The 18,492-nt window shown below is 39.8% G+C and overlaps 1 protein-coding gene and 2 pseudogenes across 1 annotated transcript; all 3 read left to right on the top strand.

The window, feature by feature from the left end:
* The window catches only part of LOC141345271 (extracellular calcium-sensing receptor-like), a 4,903-nt pseudogene extending 1,383 nt beyond the window's left edge, over window positions 1–3,520 (top strand).
* A 3,444-nt stretch (window positions 3,521–6,964) lies between these two features.
* On the top strand, window positions 6,965–10,090 carry LOC141345719 (extracellular calcium-sensing receptor-like). Its single transcript, XM_073850613.1, has 6 exons — window positions 6,965–7,152; window positions 7,366–7,651; window positions 7,782–8,582; window positions 8,663–8,890; window positions 8,991–9,114; window positions 9,195–10,090. The coding sequence occupies exons 1-6, from the start codon at window positions 7,106–7,108 to the stop codon at window positions 10,088–10,090; spliced, it is 2,382 nt and encodes a 793-aa protein (XP_073706714.1). The 5' UTR covers window positions 6,965–7,105.
* Window positions 10,091–10,936: 846 nt separating this feature from the next.
* Window positions 10,937–18,463, top strand: LOC141345270 (extracellular calcium-sensing receptor-like; annotated as a pseudogene).
* The last annotated feature ends 29 nt before the right edge of the window (window positions 18,464–18,492 follow it).

Here is an 18,492-nt window from a genome sequence, read left to right as displayed (position 1 = left end):
GGTCTGGTGGACCCGCTAGAGTTTTGGCTTTCCAAATTAACACTATCAAACAATTTTATGTTAAATTACTCAACAAATGTTTACTTCATCCCAATTACAAGCCATATGAACTGCAAACATGGTTAATTTTTCCCCTTTACCTTTGTTAGATCACATTGATGAATTAATGTGCTTCTCTTTTTTTTTACATTTTTTGAAATCCATATTTATTCACTTGCTGTCTGGTGGGCTTGCTCTGGTCCTGGAGCTGGCTGCTGATGGGGTACTCGTCTTCTTTTTGTTAATAAATGCTGCTCAACCTCATCCTCTTCTTCAAAGTCACTGTCAGACTATGAATTTTCAGAAATGTGATCCTCATATTCTGAAACCTCTTCCTCGACATCATCATCAGAAGCTCCTCTCTCTTCCAAAATCAATTGCAAGGCCCTCGCAGCAGATAATCTTTTGGCCATCTTGATCAGTTGTGATAAGGAACCACACTGGCAAAGTCTTATTTATAGTATTATGCCCCTAATTTGCAGGTGGGACAGGGTATGAGAAAATAAAGCTTGGTTCCCGCAAGAGAGAGGATAAAATGTGCGGGAATGTAAGAGCAGACAGTGTTGATAGTTGAATTTTCAACAATGTTGCAACTTTGTGCGGGAGCAGGAGGGGGGGGGGGGAGAAAACAGCATCACCAGAAAGGATGAAGACAGAGTGTAGGAACACTGGACCTACACTTTCAACACTTTTATTAGACCTGGGTCCAGTGGACCCGAACACCTTGTATGTAATGTAAATGCGTGGGGAGAGGTACAGTATGCGGTCATTGAAAATTTCGGATTTATGTTCTTCACAGAAAATAAGCCAAAGCCAATGAATTTCAGATTGAAAAAATAGTTAATTGTTTAATTTTTCTTTTGAAAAAAACTGAAAAAGGGTCCCACAGACCCGAACACCATACAAGGGTTAAGGTGTATATATATATTTATATATATATATATATATATATATATATATATATATATATATATATATATATATATATATTGTTTGTTTGTTTGTTTGTTTACCCCCCCCCCCACTCTCTATGTCTTCACAGATAAGTCATTTTGCAACATGTGCTTGTTTGAGCAACAGAAAGGAGTATCCCTCCTTTTTCAGAACTATTCCCAGTGATTACTATCAAAGCAGAGCACTGGCCCAGCTGGTCAAACATTTTGGCTGGATGTGGGTGGGGGCATTAAGCAATAAAAATGATTACGGAATTGATGGAATAACCACTTTTATTAAGGCTGCTAATGAGGAAGGAGTGTGTATTGAATACTCAGAAGCCTTTGAAAGTACCAGTCCATACCATGAAATAATGAGAATTGTGAATATTATCAGAACCTCCACATCTAGAGTAATTATGGCTTTCGTGTCACACAGAGAGATAAGGATACTAGTGGATGAGCTATACAGACAAAATATTACAGGACTGCAGTGGATCGGAAGTGATGCCTGGATCACAGATGACTCTTTAGCAGATATCCAGGGACACACTTTGCTCATTGGATCTATAGGATTTGCTGTCCGCAATGCTCAAATATCTGGACTAGGCCTTTTCTACAGAAAGTCAAGCCTTCTCAGTGGCCTAGCAGCATTTTTTTTAAAGACTTTTGGGAGCATGTTTTTGACTGTTCTTTGACTCCAAGTGAAACAAGAAAGAGATGTAATGGCTCAGAGAACCTGAGGGATGTGCAAAACTCTTTCACTGACTTGTCTGACTTAAGGTTTTCAAACAATATATACAAAGCTATTTATGCAGTAGCTCATGCCATTAATAATCTTCTCTCATGCGATCAAAACAAAAGCTCCAATTCTAATTCCACCTGTCTAAAACTTATAGAAATAAAGCCTTTGCAGGTAAGACCAGATATTTATGTCTGAATAAAATATTGTAAAATACACATATACTTCAAGACCCTAAACTTACTGAAGACCCTAAAATTATTATTTTTAATTTTTTTTTTTTTTTTTTTTTTTTGCTTGTTGAAGGTCTTAAACTCCTTGCAACAATCTATAAATTTCACCACACCTGAGGGTGAAAATGTCTTTTTTGATAACAATGGAGATTCACCAGCGAGATATGAGCTCATAAATCTACAAAGTGTCAATAAAGGAAAAATTAAGGTGGAAACTATTGGTTATTATGATGCCTCTTTGCCTAAAGGTCAGCGGTTCTCCATGAATAATGTTCAGGTAGTCTGGAGAGAAGGAAAACATCTGGTAGAGCTTTTTGTATACATTTCTAAACACACACGCACTTTTTTAGTTAAATTACAGCTCATGATGTAAATATAATCATTTTTTTGTGTGCTTGTATTGGTATTTTGCAGGTGCCTGTGTCCACATGCAGTGAGAGCTGTCCTCCAGGCACTAGGAAAGCTGTGCAGAAAGGAAAACCTGTCTGCTGTTATGATTGTATACTATGCCCACCAGGAGAGATCAGTAATACCACAGGTAACTATCATGAAATAATAACAATAATAAGTTGCCACTGAGACATTTTAATTGAGACAATGCTTCATAAGTATTTTAAATATAATTAATTTTACTTTTCTTCTTTTTAGATTCTATTGATTGCTTCAAATGCCCTGTTGCACAGTGGTCAAATACAATAGGAGATGCCTGCATCCCAAAAGAAATTGAATTCTTGTCATATGATGAAATAATGGGGATACTTTTGGCATTGTTTTCTTTAGCTGGGGTCTTTTTAACAATATTAATCATGCTTATTTTCTATATTTACAGAAACACACCTATAGTTAGAGCCAACAACTCAGAACTGAGCTTCCTGCTCCTCTTCTCATTGACTCTGTGTTTCCTCTGTTCTCTTACTTTCATTGGTCGGCCCACTGAGTGGTCATGCATGTTGCGTCACACAGCATTTGGGATCACTTTTGTCCTCTGTATCTCCTGTGTTCTGGGGAAAACAATAGTGGTGTTAATGGCCTTCAAAGCTACACTTCCAGGAAGAAATGTCATGAAATGGTTTGGGCCCTTGCAACAAAAACTCTGTGTTCTTACCTTTGCACTTATACAGGTGCTTATATGTGCATTTTGGTTAATATTATATCCACCATTTCCATATATGAACATGGATCATTATCAGGAAAAGATAATTTTAGAATGTAATTTAGGTTCAGCTATTGGTTTCTGGACCGTGCTGGGTTATATCGGTCTCCTGGCTGTCCTTTGCTTCGTTTTAGCTTTTCTGGCACGGAAACTGCCAGACAACTTTAATGAAGCTAAATTCATTACATTCAGTATGCTCATATTCTGTGCTGTATGGATCACGTTTATCCCAGCTTATGTCAGCTCTCCTGGGAAATTTATTGTCGCTGTGGAAATATTTGCCATTTTGGTCTCTAGTTTTGGTTTACTGTTCTGTATTTTCTTGCCAAAATGCTATGTAATTTTACTGAGACCTGAGATGAACACTAAAAAGCATGTTACTACTAAAATGTCCAATGATATCCATATTATCAGTTATTAAAGTGTAAAGAAATGGACATGAGAATACAAAAATCCATTAAATAATACATCTGCACCGAACAGCTTACTGTATTCTTTTAATATGTTAAAAATAAACAAAACTAAAACTGTTAAAATTGTTGTGTGACTGGATAGTACTTTCTGCAGTTATGCCATGCTGTCCTATAAATTTGATCTGCCAGTGTCCCACCTGTTATTTTACAGGCCAGGTACTGCTCTTTCCTTCCTTACCACCTAAGCTGATATGGGTTTAATATTTATCTTAAAATGCACTTGTTTCCAAGATTTATTGTCATCTTATGGATTCAGAGGATTACTCAATTGTTAAAACTAAAAGTGCCTGGGAATATGAACTGGGTAAGGATTTTGAAGACAAACAGAATACGTACCTGGCTTTGCCTGATGCTGTTTAAAATACTGCATAGGGTTCACTATTCCAAAGCTTGACTCACAGTTCTTTCTTTCTTTCTTTCTTTCTTTCTTTCTTTCTTTCTTTCTTTCTTTCTTTCTTTCTTTCTTTCTTTCTTTCTTTCTTTCTTTCTTTCTTAAATAATGCTTAAATAACTATTGGAATTGGAATATTATAATATTAAATTACTAATATTATGCCCAAAATATTTAGCTAAATAAAAAATGAATAAATGAGTGAATGCAATAAATAAATAAATAAATACATGCTTTATGATATGATTTAATTAAATGTATTTGAAAGACAAAAAGCTGTTATAAAAAAAAGCTATTTTATTTTACACAGAGCAGGTCGCCCCCTAACGGATCCTGTCATGTTGCACCACCACCCCTACTGTTGCAATAACTACTACTACAATATTAATATATAATAATTTTACTTTAATGTTAAGTTTATTTCATATAGTTAACCCCAGCAACAAGCACTACGACAGATCATAATCACAAAAGGAGTTAGCAGCATAGCCCAAAATGCACTATTCGAACACACTGTGTGGTAATAAACACTTTAAACTGTATTGTGCTAACTTGTTGTTACATAAGTTTACCATGGTTTCAAATGTAGCATGTTGAATCTACATGCTGCAATGATTGTCAATGATTTTGGTAGTCCAAAAATGTACCAGGGGAAAAAAAAAAAAAAGAAAACAAAGAGGTTAAACATAGTGACCAGTATAAATTCCAATCCAATCCTGATTATCACACTTTCTACACTTTCTACACTTTCACACGTTCTATGTTGTATTGGCACTGTTACCTGAAAGGGATATTATTCACTGATTACCTTGTATGTGTTTATTATTATTATTATTATTATTATTATTATTATTATTATTGTGTTAGGGTTGTGGCTTTACATCACTTTCACAATTCTTACACTAGATTTAGGCGAGAAAATAAGGTCCAATTTATTTAAAAACTTCGATTTCAATTTCATATGCTTGTTTGATATGCATAATTAGAAAATACAATGTAACCTTTTTACAGGCCTATTGTTATAATGACGACGGAGATGAGGATCCAATTGCAAGCTTTCATTAAACAGATTGTAGTCGACAGGCAGGGTCAAAAACACCAGCAAACATGAACATCCGGGGCAAAACAAAACGTAATCCAGTAGTACAGGCGAGGGTCGAAATCCAGAAGTGCAGTCCAAAGTAACAAAGAAAACAAAGAAAACAAACAAGGCAAAACTAAGACTAGACTAAGACTTTGGAAACAAAACAAGAATAAACTATGAAACTAAGAAACACGGAAACTCGGAAACTCGGAAACTCGGAAACAAGACACGGAAAGAACAGGGTAATCGCTTGGTAGAGTTCGCAGGAGCAAAACAATACTTCGCAAAGTGAGTGTGGCATGATCTGTCTTTTATGGCTGACAAACAGGAAATAACCAGCGAAGCAGCAGAGGGAGCAGAAACAATCACAGAGAGCAAAGGCTCCCTCTGCTGGGCTGGCATAACACCTATGTTCTATTTAACCCTTATGCGGTCTTCGTTTTGGAATCACACTCATGGTCTTTGGGGTCTCTAGAGACAAAACTTAAATTTTGTAACAAAATAATAGTTTAAAAAAATATATAATAATTTTTTTCCTGTTTATTAAAATATATTTAAATATTTTATTTAAATATATATAAATTATTAAATAAATATTTATTTTTAATAGTTTTATATGCAAAAACAGCTTTTTATGTAAAATTCACATTACAAAATACCCACATTTTAAACTTTCATTCATGGGGATAACATGGATAATTTGATATGGTTTAGTGTAAGATTTTTGCCCATTTTTCGGAAAATGCAGTTTTAAAAGTAAAAAAAATATAACTTTTACCACTAGATGGCTGCAGAGCACTACTATTGACTAATTGCTATTTGACCAATAAGATATTTTTTCACAAGTTTTTTTCAGTTGAGTACATATCTACATATTATGAAATCACAATTATAACAATAAAAAATGCTTTTTGTCAAAGTTAAGCATTTTTTGTACTGAAACAAAACCAGTTCTATTACATATTGAGTAGCAGTACACAACATGAACATAAGAATGCAACAACAACATCTTTTTTTTTTTCCTTTTTTTTGACAAATTATAAGAGAGCAGTTTTTATGGTCTCCAAATGTAGTCCTGTGTGTTTCATGATATGTAGATATGAACTCAACTGAAAAAAAAAACTTGTGAAAAGATATCTTTCAGGTGGTCAAATAGCAAAAAGCATATAGTGGAGCTCTGCAGCCACCTACTGGTAAAAGTATTTTTTTTTTACGTTTAAAACTGGATTTTCCAAAAGATGGGCAAAAATCTTACACTAAACCATGTGAAATTATCCATTTTATCCCCATGAATGAAATTTAGACGTGGGTTTTTTATGAAAGGGAATTTTACAAAAAAAAGCTTTTTTTGTATAAAAACCTATAAAAAATATTAATTTATTAATTTATATATATTAAAAAAATATCCTAAATCCTCCAAAAACTGTACACTTGAGGAGTAAAAACATTAATAAACAGGAAAATAACATTTGTTTTGTTTTTTTAACTATTATTTTGTAACAAAAATTGCATTTTGTTGCCTGGGGTCTCCAGAGACCCCACAGACCACAAACGTGAGTATTTTTTTCACACTAACATAAAATCAAGCTATCATTCCAATTTATTTTTTTTTATTTGTAGATCAAGATAGTGTTGACTGATTTACAAAGTCTCATACCATTTAGACAAAGGCAACATTTTTTTAAATTTTAGCGAACGCCATTCGGGGTCCAGAAATCCCCCGAAGACCGCATAAGGGTTAAGTTTAATTTATTTATTATTAGTGTGTTGTTTTCTCATTGGCTTAAGCTAGGCACATATGCAGTTCACTAAGAAACACCCACAATGTTGATTTCAGTGGATTGGGACCCAACAGCTGTTATATAAGACAGCACCGGAGGTTTAGTAACCGGTTGAGGGTTTAGAATGGGGTTCTTACACACATGGCTTCTGTTCACATTAGTGAGAGCAGCTGACCCTCCATGCAAGTTATGGGGGTCTCCTGACATCCCTCAGCTTAGAAGAGATGGGGATGTGACAATTGGGGGCATCTTCTCCTTCCACAACAGCTGGGAGGAAATGATGCCTACATTCACTTTTAAACCAGAGCCACCAAAATGCAAGAGGTGAGTAGATAAGGAGACCAAAAAAAAAAAAAAATGAATGAACGAGAGGTACATGTATTATTTTTTTAACTGAATAAATAAATACATTCTATAATTGTCAGCAAATCCAATATATATTATTTTGTTAAAGACTAATACATATCTATACATGTCTTACCTTTTGTATTTTCATTGTCATTTAATTAATTGTAATTAATTTTATTTTATTTTTAGTTTGAGCCTTAGAGAATTTCAAAATGCACAGACAATGGTATTTGCCATTGAAGAAATCAACAACAGACCTGATATTCTTTCTGGTGTCAGTTTGGGTTACAAAATCTATGATTCATGTGGATCCATAAATATGGCTCTCAAATCCTCTTTATCATTAGTTAATGGGGATAATGCCTCTCAGTTGTCCTGTCAAAGACCTAACACAATCCAAGCTATCATTGCAGAAACATCCTCTACTCCAACTATTGCCATTTCTGCCACTGTTGGACCTCTGCATTTACCCGTGGTAAGCTGCTGTATCTTTCTTCTGAATGTTTAAAGCCCAAGCAAATATTTGTGACAAAATTGGTTTTGCAATAATTTACATGGAATACTTTTCTTACTAATAAATCACTTTTTTCCCCCTTGGAATAAAGATTAGTCATTTTGCAACATGTGCCTGCCTAAGTGACAGAAAGAAACACCCCTCCTTCTTTAGGACTATTCCCAGTGATTATTACCAGAGCCAAGCACTGGCTAAACTGGTCAAGTATTTTGGCTGGACCTGGGTGGGGGCTCTTTGCAGTGATAATGACTATGGAAACAATGGCATGAACACTTTTATCAAAGCAGCCACAGAATTTGGAGTTTGTGTAGAATTCTCAGAGGCATTCTTCAGGACTGATCCCAGGGAGGAAATTTTGAGAATTGTGGACATTGTAAAGAAATCTAGCTCTAAGGTGATTGTTGCCTTTGTTTCCTACTCAGACATGGAAATACTTTTAGGCGAAATAGCTCAACAGAATATTACTGGACTACAGTGGATTGGTAGTGAATCATGGATTTCTGATATGAACATTGCTACTGGTAAATGGCAACACATTCTTAGAGGGTCCATGGGCTTTGCCATTCCCAAAGCTGAAATAAGAGGCCTAAGAGATTTTCTGATTAAACTTAACCCGTCTTCTGACATAGATCTGCATAAAGAGTTGTGGGAAACTATATTTCAATGTAAACTTTGCCCCCAAGAAACTACTGAAAGCCAAATCATGTGCAAAGGCAATGAAAGTTTGAACAATGTGCAGAACCAGTACACTGATGTCACAGAATTACAAATTGCCAATAATGTTTACAAAGCTGTGTATGCTGTCGCTTATGCTTTGAACAGCACAATCAGTTGTTCAAAATGGGACACAAACCAAAACAAATGCCTGGAGAAAGTCAACAATACGTGGCAGGTAGCATGATTTGCATAGATGTCGAAACGATCATGACAGTTTCACTCAACCTTCATGAATTTATTTATATGCTTTTACAGGTTCTTAATGCTTTGAGGGAACTGAGTTTTTTCACTGAAACAGGTGAAAAGGTATTCTTTGATAAAAATGGAGATCCAGCAGCAAGGTATGATCTCTTGAACTGGCAACAAGGGGAGGATGGGACAACAGAATTTGTTAAAGTGGGTTTCTATGATGCATCTTTACAACCAGAATTTCAACTTTCATTTAACAACATCAGCATAGTGTGGGCCACAAATCAACACCAGGTACTTTTTTTGTGAGCAGGCCTATGGATTTAAAGTATATCTTACATTGTTGTAAACAAGAAGCAAACTTTGTTGTCGTACAAGTTGTCATGTTTTACAGGTACCTGTGTCTGTGTGCAGTGAGAGCTGTCCCACAGGCACTAGGAAGGCTGTGAAAAAAGGAAAACCTGTCTGTTGTTATGACTGTATTCCATGTGCAGAAGGAGAAATAAGTAATAAGACAGGTATGGTACAAGAATACATGACATTAATAAGCAATAGTGTACAATCTAAAATAGTTTTTCTGTTCACATTTCTTCCTCAGATTCAGTGATGTGTCTCAAGTGCCCTCCAGAATTTTGGTCAAACAAATGGAGAGATACATGTGTCCCAAAACTTGTGGAATTCTTATCATTTGAAGAAGTGATGGGAATTATTCTAGTACTGTTTTCTTTATTGGGTGTGTCTTTTACATTAGTCATTGCAGTAGTTTTCTTTGTACATAAGAACACCCCCATAGTAAAAGCCAACAACTCTGAGCTAAGTTTCTTGCTGCTCTTCTCACTGACTCTGTGTTTCCTCTGTTCCCTTACTTTTATTGGTCAGCCCACAGAGTGGTCCTGTATGTTGCGTCACACAGCATTTGGGATCACTTTTGTACTTTGTATCTCCTGTGTTTTGGGGAAAACAATCGTTGTGTTAATGGCCTTCAGGGCTACACTTCCAGGAAGTAATGCCATGAAATGGTTTGGGCCCTTGCAGCAAAGACTCAGTGTCATTACGTTCACTCTATTACAAGTTCTAATTTGTGTACTCTGGTTAACAATATCCCCTCCTTTCCCATATAGAAACATGGATTATTACCAAGAGAGAATAATTCTAGAATGTAATTTAGGTTCAGATTTCGGCTTCTGGGCTGTGCTTGGCTATATTGGCCTACTGGCTGTATTGTGCTTCATTCTGGCTTTTCTAGCTCGGAAATTGCCTTATAACTTCAATGAAGCCAAATTTATCACATTCAGTATGCTCATATTCTGTGCTGTATGGATCACATTTATCCCAGCTTATGTCAGTTCTCCTGGAAAATTTACTGTAGCTGTGGAGATATTTGCTATTTTAGCTTCAAGTTTTGGTTTGCTGTTTTGCATATTTGCTCCAAAATGTTACATTATTTTACTCAGGCCAGAACAAAACACAAAGAAACACATGATGGATAAATAATAATAATAATAATAATAATAATAATAACAACAACAAAAAATAGTCTAATCTAAAAGTGTTCATTCCCAAATTTATTCCTGATGTGACACAAACAAAGTTGTACCATGCAACAAATAATAAAAATTAAAGGGAGTAATTCCCTCCAATATACTGTATATTTAACATATTGTAAATGATCCCTGATTTTATAAATCACTTTTATAGATAATAACATTTAAAATATGCTTTGTGAGTTCTTTAAAATGAGGAAACATCAAAACACACATTAAAAAATTATTATAATATATCCAACAAATTATCCAAGAAAATCATGTGTATGATGTAAACAACCACTTAAAAACATGTATAGCATGTATAGTACATCCTCTGTTAAGGGTGTAAGCAAAAGCTTTGGTCTATAAAAAGGGTGAATGTGTTGGCCACTGAGTGTTTGAAGGGATCTGACCCACAATGCTGATTCTGGAGCTACTACTACTTATGTCAGTGTTGATCAAAGCAGAACAGCTAGAATGTAGGCGACAGGGCAAAGCACTGCTGCCTGAGTTCATCAAAGATGGAACTCTAAAGATTGGAGGCATCTTCACATTTTACACTGGCTATACTGGGGTGATTCCGAAGTTTACCTGATTACTTCCTCAACCAAAATACAAGGATTATGTATGTTTTCAATGCAAATTGTTATCATAGTGTATTGTAATTTGTATAATTGCATAATGCATTGATGTTTGCATTTCGCTTAAAAATAAGTGGTACTTGCTTCTCTGTGCTACTTGTTTCTCTTCTTCCTCTAACTAAAAACTGTGTCTCTTTAGTATTAATTATAGGGAATTTAAATTTGCATGCACTATGATCTTCGCAATAGAGGAAATAAATTAACTCCCAAACCTCACATGAAATCACATGGGGTATGAAATCTTTAATGCCTGTGGATTCTCTAATATTCTTCAGTCTGCACTTTCACTGTCCAATGGACAAGATGTCATCATTGATTAAATAAATTGCACCAAGGCCAATACTGTACAGGCTATAATAGGTCATTCAGGGTCCACTCCAACCATTGGGTTTGCTAGAATAACTGGCCGATTCCACATACCTGTGGTAAGATGTCATCCCATTTTATTATCTGCCTACTCATCAAGTTTACCATTATTATGCTAATATATGAAGTTACGTATACCTGTTTTTGTTATTGCCTCTCTCTGTAAATGAAAAACAATGGCAAGGCAAGGCAAGTTTATTTATATAGCACATTTCATACACAATGGAAATTCAAAGTGCTGTACATAAAAGGAATTAAAATCATAATAGCATAAAAATCATAAAAAAATAAAATAATAATCACAACAATAAAACAGAGAATTTAAGAACATTTAAGATGATTTAAAAAAATGATTTTAAAATTAATTAGCACAGTAAAATGATTACACATAAAATAATGCAGTCTGTTCGGACGTAGCACAGTGCTCATTCAATACATGCACAACTGAACAGATGAGTTTTGAGTCTGGATTTAAATGTGGCTAATGTATTAGCACATCTGTTCCCCTTTCAGTCGAATCACTTCGACGTTACATTGGGATCTCGCTTGAGAGACCGATCATCTCTGAGCCTTATATAAAAAGGCCAATTGAAAATTGGCGAGTGGACGTGCGTGCCGGCCACGCCCCCATACATACGGGTATATAAGATGGCGGCGCGCACCACTCAGTCAGACTTTTGCTTCAGAGCTGATGTCTCGAGCCTCTTCTACGCTACAGAAAGAAGAAACCAAAAGAGTTCCAGAGTTCCTTGGAGTTCATGCTCCCTCCCGCCGGTGTGCTGCCAAATCTAAGAGAGTGAATTTCACAAAAAGAGCTTATTGGCGGCCACCGGCGTGGTCCCGCGGGCAGCAGTTTTCACGGCTTCAAAAAGCCTTTTTGCATCCAGCGAGCAGCCCCGGCGAGTGCACACTGCCCCGCGGTTCCTCCCTGGGCAATCCGGGGTCACAAAAGAGCAATTTCTCGTGGCCGATCAGACGTTCTTTTCAGAATGGCTCTTCGGCCGTGCGTTTCTGGGTGTGGTAGTTTCCTCACTCCTGCGGACGGACATGAACGCTGCCTCACGTGCCTGGGCTTTGAGCATGCTCAGGCAGCGTTCACGGATGGATCATGCCTGCATTGTGAGTGCATGTCCATGGCCACGCTGAAGTCCCGCCGCTCGTTCGCGAGCCGGCTCCCCCTGCCTTCCTCCCGCGGCCGGTCATTAAGACGTCAATGTTTTTCGGCCACCGCAGGGAGGCCCGGGGGGGACATCCAGGTCACAGTAGAGAACGTTCCGCCGGCCCGAAAAGCCCTGCGGTCTTCTCTATCTCAGCGTGGCCCCGTCGAGCTCCCGCAGAAGTATGCTTCCCCGCCCGCCGGGCTGAGCGTCTCCTTCGGGGCTCCTGCGGAGGACGAGATGTCTATCACTGCATCAGAGGGAGAGTCAGATGGTGAGGCCTCCGCCCCTTTGGCGCAGCGCCCATCCGCGGTCGCTGTCCCTTTGGAGGCGGACGCCGAACTGTCGGCTATGCTCCTCCGTGCAGCCAGGGGGATAGGCTTGGAGGTCCCTAGCGAGCCTCCGGCCGATCCCTCTATGCTGGATGACTGGTTCCTGGGGAGGGCACCGGCGGCACCGCCGCGCTCTCCCCCGGTCCCTTTCTTTCCGGAGGTGCATGAGGAGCTGTCGAAATCGTGGCACGCTCCGTATTCGTTTAGAGCGCGCTCCAGCTCCTCTCCCCTCGCCACTCTCGATGGCAGCCAAGGGGTACGTGGCGATCCCTCAGGTTGAGCGCACCGTGGCAGTACATCTTTGCCCCCGCGGCGCTGCCACCTGGCGGGGTCGTCCGCGTCTCCCTTCCCGAGCCTGTAGGGCCTCCTCCGGCCTTACGGAGCGGGTCTTCCACGCTGCCGGGCAGGCTGCCACCGCCCTGCATGCCATGGCGACACTCCAGGTGTACCAGGCGCAGGCTCTCAAACACCTGCACGAGAGTGGTCCTGACCAAGGGACATTCGAGGAACTCCGCGCCGCCACCGACTTCGCCCTCCGGGCCACGAAGGTCACGGCGCGTTCTCTTGGTCAGGTGATGTCCACCTGTGTGGTCCAGGAACGGCACCTATGGCTGACCCTGGCTCAGATGGCAGAGGCCGACAAAGTACGCTTTCTCGACTCTCCTGTCTCCCAGGAGACAGGCGTTCGGCGTTCAGAAGCAGACGGAGGCCATAAAACATATCTTGCCCCGCCGCGAAGCAAGGACTCCCTTTCCGCCGCCTGGGCCTCCGCCTGCCCGTCGCCGAGGGCGTCCTCCCGCGGCCCCTAAACCAGCACCAGCTCCGTCCCCCGCTGAGATCCATGAAGCAAGACTCGCGGCCCGACGTCGAGCTGGCCGTGGGAGAGGGACGCCGCCCGCTCCTCAGGGTCCTGCGAAGAACACCCGCAGGTGAGCTACGAAGCGTCCCTGAGACGGGCACCCCGGAGGTGAAGAAATCTGCTCTTTCAGGGGCGAGGACATCTCCGCTCCCAACCCCGGTGGAGGGCCGGGGGTTGCTGTGCACCCATATAACATCGCCGCCGGCCTACGGGTCGGCGGTACCCACAAAGTCACAAAAAGAGCTGAATTTCTCACCTCCGGGGCTCCGGCCCCGGGTTTCCTTCCTGAGCAGTGTTTCCACTCCTCGGAACCAGACCCGGAGCTGGATATCGCCAGCGCGGGTACCAGGGAAGAAGGTAAGCGTTGTGTATCCCTATGCCTATGGATACATCGAATTATTCTCATTTCTACATGTAAAATGTTTCATGTGCTCCGCCCCCCCAACCCTTGCTTCAGTACTACTGGCACCCCTGTGGGGTCCCCTACCCCGGCCCCCAGGGCGTTGGGAAGGTTACGCTCGTACCCGCCTGCGGACACGTCCGAGAAACCTGTCTGCACGTGGCGTAGGGCGTAACGCGGCGCCAGGTTCGTGGCCTTTTCCATGGGTCCTAGTTCCCAATGTAACATCGAAGTGATTCGACTGAAAGGGGAACGTCTAGGTTACGTAGGTAACCCTCGTTCCCTAAAGGAGGGAACGGAGACGTTACATTCCCCTGCCACGACCTGCCGTCGCGCTGACGCCGGGCTCTCCGGCTCTTCAGCAAAAGCCTGACTGAGTGGTGCGCGCCACCATCTTATATACCCGTATGTACGGGGGCGTGGCACGTCCACTCGCCAATTTTCAATTGGCCTTTTTATATAAGGCTCAGAGATGATCGGTCTCTCAAGCGAGATCCCAATGTAACGTCTCCGTTCCCTCTTTCAGGGAACGAGGGTTACCTACGTAACCTAGACGATCTCTTCTGGAAGCTGGTTCCAACTGCGGGCGGCATATTAGCTAAAAGCGGATTCCCCCTGTTTTGTGTGAACCCTTGATATTACTTACTGACTCGATTCTAGTGATCTTAGTTGACTGTTAGGTTTATATTCAGTGAGCATATCTGCAATGTATGTAGGTCCTAGGCCATTGAGTGCTTTATAAACAAGTAAAAGTACTTTAAAATCTATCCTAAACATAACTGGAAGCCAGTGTAAGGACCTGAGGACTGGTGTGATATGCTCTGATTTTCTGGTTCTAGTCAGAATCCTGGCAGCAGCGTTCTGTATGAGCTGCAGCTGTCTAATGGTCTTCTTGGGAAGGCCAGTGAGGAGACCATTACAATAGTCCACCCTGCTGGTGATAAAGGCATGAACAAGTTTCTCCAAATCTTGACAGGTAACAAAACATCTAATGATTTAGTTACTTCTTTGACATGGCTACTGAAACTGAGGTCTGACTCCAGAATCACACCAAGATTCTTGACTTGATTTTTTGTTTTTTTGACCCCTAGCATCAAGGTACGCATTTACCTTATGAACTTCATCTTTGTTTCCAAATGCAATGACTTCTGTTTTCTCCTTGTTTAATTGAAGAAAGCTTTGGCACATCCAACTGTTAATTTCATCAATGCATTGGCAGAGGGAGTCAATGGGGCTGTAGTCATTTGGCGATAAGGCTAGGTAAATCTGGGTATCATCTGCATAGCTGTGATATGCAATTTGGTTCTTTCTCATTATTTGACTTAGTGGGAGGTATACAGGCTGAACAACAGCGGCGCTAGAATTGAGCCTTGTGGGACTCCGCATGTCATGGACGTCCACTTAGACTTATGTTCTCCTATACTCACATAATAGCCTCTCCCTTCTAAGTATGACCTGAACCATTTGAGAACCATCCCAGTTTTCCAGTCTAACTAGCAGAATGTTGTGATCGACTGTGTCGAACGCAGCACTGAGATCTAGTAATACCAACACTGATATTTTGCCAGAATCAGAATTTAGGCGAATATCATTTATTATCTTTATGTGCGCTGTCTCTGTGCTATGATGTGGTCTGAAACCAGATTGGAAGTGGTCCAGGTATCCATTAAAGTTTATGTAGTGGTTCAGCTGAATAAAAACAACCTTTTCATTAATCTTGCCTATGAAAGGAAGATTTGATATTGGTCTATAGTTGCTCAATATGGTGTTATCAAGATTTCTCAATGTATTAATGTTCCCAAAGTCTTCAATTGTTTTGTATTAGTTTATATATTACACCGCAAAATCTAAACATAAATGGGTTAAAAAAAAGTTATTTACATAACCAATGATCTGTTGACATTCAGTAAAAGAAATGTAAAAAAAAATAATGAATTTCACTCAGTCTCATTCATGCTGCTGTCCCATTTGTATTTGTGTTCACACAGATCAGTCATTTTGCTACCTGTGCTTGCCTAAGCAACAGAAAAGAGTTTCCTTCTTTCTTCAGAACGATTCCAAGTGATTACTACTAGAGCAGAGCACTGGCCCAGCTGGTGAAACATTTTGGCTGGACATGGGTGGGAGCCTTAAGCAATGACAATGATTATGGTAAAAATGGCATTGCCACATTCATTAAGGCTGCACAAGAAGAGGGAGTCTGTATAGAATACTCAAAGGCTTTTGAAAGCACAGGATCAAAAACATAATTAACAAATATTGTAGAGACTATCAAAACCTCCACATCTAAAGTAATAATGGCTTTCATGTCACACAGAGAGATTAAGATACTGGTGGATGAGCTATACAGACAATATATTACAGGACTGCAGTGGATCTGAAGTGATGCCTGGATTACAGATGACTCTCTCGTAGATAGCCAAGGCCACACTTTGCTAATTGGATCTATAGGATTCACTGTCCTCAATACTCAAATACCTGGACTAGGCCCTTTTCTACAAGAGGTCAACCCCTCTCAGTTTCCTAAAAGCATGTTTCTCAACGAATTCTGGGAAAACATTTTGCAATGCTCACTGAGCCCAAATACAACACAAAGGGCATGCAATGGCTCGGAGAACTTGAAATATGTCAAACATCCTTTTACTGATGTGTCTTACCTGAGATATGCCAATAATGTCTACAAGGCTGTGTATGCCATTGCTCATGCATTGCACAATGTGTTGTCATGTAAGCAACAAAAAGGCCCATTTGCTAACGCCACCTGTGCCCAGAAAACCAAAATACAATATTGCCGGGTAAAACTACAAATCCAAACGATATGATTCAAATAAAATATGAATTAATTTATTATTAAATCATTTTTTTTATTGAGTCACCATATGATGTTATCAATTTACAAATAATAATAATAATATCCATTCTTGTTTTGCCATTTTAGATTTCACATTATCTGCAGACCGTGAATTTCACCATGAATGGTGGAGAACGACAGTTTTTCGATAGCAAAGGTGACTCCCCTGCAAGATATGAACTGGTAAACTTACAAAAGGTCACGAAAGACACAATGGAAGTAGCCACAATTGGCTGCTATGATGCAACTCAGCCTCATGGTCAACAGTTTACTATGAACAATGTCAACATCATCTGGGGAGGAGGCCAGAGGACTGTAAGAGTCACTTTTCAAATTAAGTTTCCAGTCAAAACAAAATCCCCAAATGCACATGTGATGCAACAATGCATCATAACGGCACAGACAAGCATGTGTAAACATGTGCAAACATGTCACACAGCATATTATTTTTCTATTGTTGTTCAAGTAGATTTCCCCTGGTGTGTGGCAGGTGCCTGTGTCTGTGTGCAGTGAGAGCTGTCCCCTAGGCACCAGGAAAGCGGTGCAGAAAGGAAGGCCCATCTGCTGTTTTGACTGTATCCCATGCCCTCCAGGAGAGATTAGTAACACAACAGGTAATGCTTGTTTAATTGCTCTTTTAACAGTTGCAATTCATCAAAAGAGGATCAAATGGAAAAGTTTAACAATTATTTTAATTTAAATGATCGTATGTCTTCAAAACACTTACATTTATTTTAAAAGGAGTAGTAAATATGTTATATGATCAGTTAGCAGTATGAACAGCTAGAAGAGGCTTAATTGAAATAACAGGCTCGTTATTATTGCGCTTCCATTTTTACCCACACCAAATGCATCTGACTGTGTGAAGTGCCCTTTTGGATACTGGTCCAATAGCAGAGGTGATGAGTGTATCATAAAGACAGTGGAATTCCTGTCATTCACCGAAATCATGGGTATCATTTTGATGATGTTTGGGTTACTTGGGGCGTTTCTAACTATGTTCATATTTATAGTTTTCTTTCACTACAGAGACACACCAATAGTAAAAGCCAACAACTCAGAGCTGAGCTTCCTGTTGCTCTTCTCACTGACTCTGTGTTTCCTCTGTTCACTTACATTCATTGGTCGGCCCACTGATTGGTCCTGTATGTTGCGTCACACAGTGTTTGGGATCACTTTTGTCCTCTGTATGTCTTGTGTATTGGGTAAAACTATAGTGGCCTTAATGGCCTTCAAAGCTACACTTCCAGGAAAAAATGTCATGAAATGGTTTGGGCCTCTTCAACAGAGAATCAGTGTTGTTGGTTTTACTCTTGTACAGGTCCTCATCTGTGCCCTTTGGTTAACAATATCCCCACCTTTCCCATATATGAACATGAACTACTACAGAGAAAAGATTATCCTAGAATGCAGATTAGGCTCAACTGTGAGTTTTTGGGCTGTACTAGGTTATATTGGCTTACTACCTGTCTTGTGCTTCATTCTGGCTTTTCTAGCACGGAAACTGCCTGATAACTTCAATGAAGCCAAATTTATCACATTCAGCATGTTCATTTTCTGTGCTGTATGGTTTGCCTTTATCCCAGCTTACCTAAGCACACCTGGAAAGCTTATAGTAGCAGTGGAGATATTTGTTATTTTAGCTTCCAGTTATAGTTTACTGATCTGTATTTTCATTCCAAAATGTAATGTCATCCTGCTAAGACCAGATGCAAACACAAAAATCATGTACTAGGAAAAATACCACATTAACCTGATTAAATG

Source organism: Garra rufa, chromosome 11 (assembly GCF_049309525.1).
Source record: "Garra rufa chromosome 11, GarRuf1.0, whole genome shotgun sequence".
NCBI lineage: Eukaryota > Metazoa > Chordata > Actinopteri > Cypriniformes > Cyprinidae > Garra > Garra rufa.
Note: the sequence above shows the minus strand (reverse complement) of the source record. Positions and strands in the feature narration are given on the sequence as shown.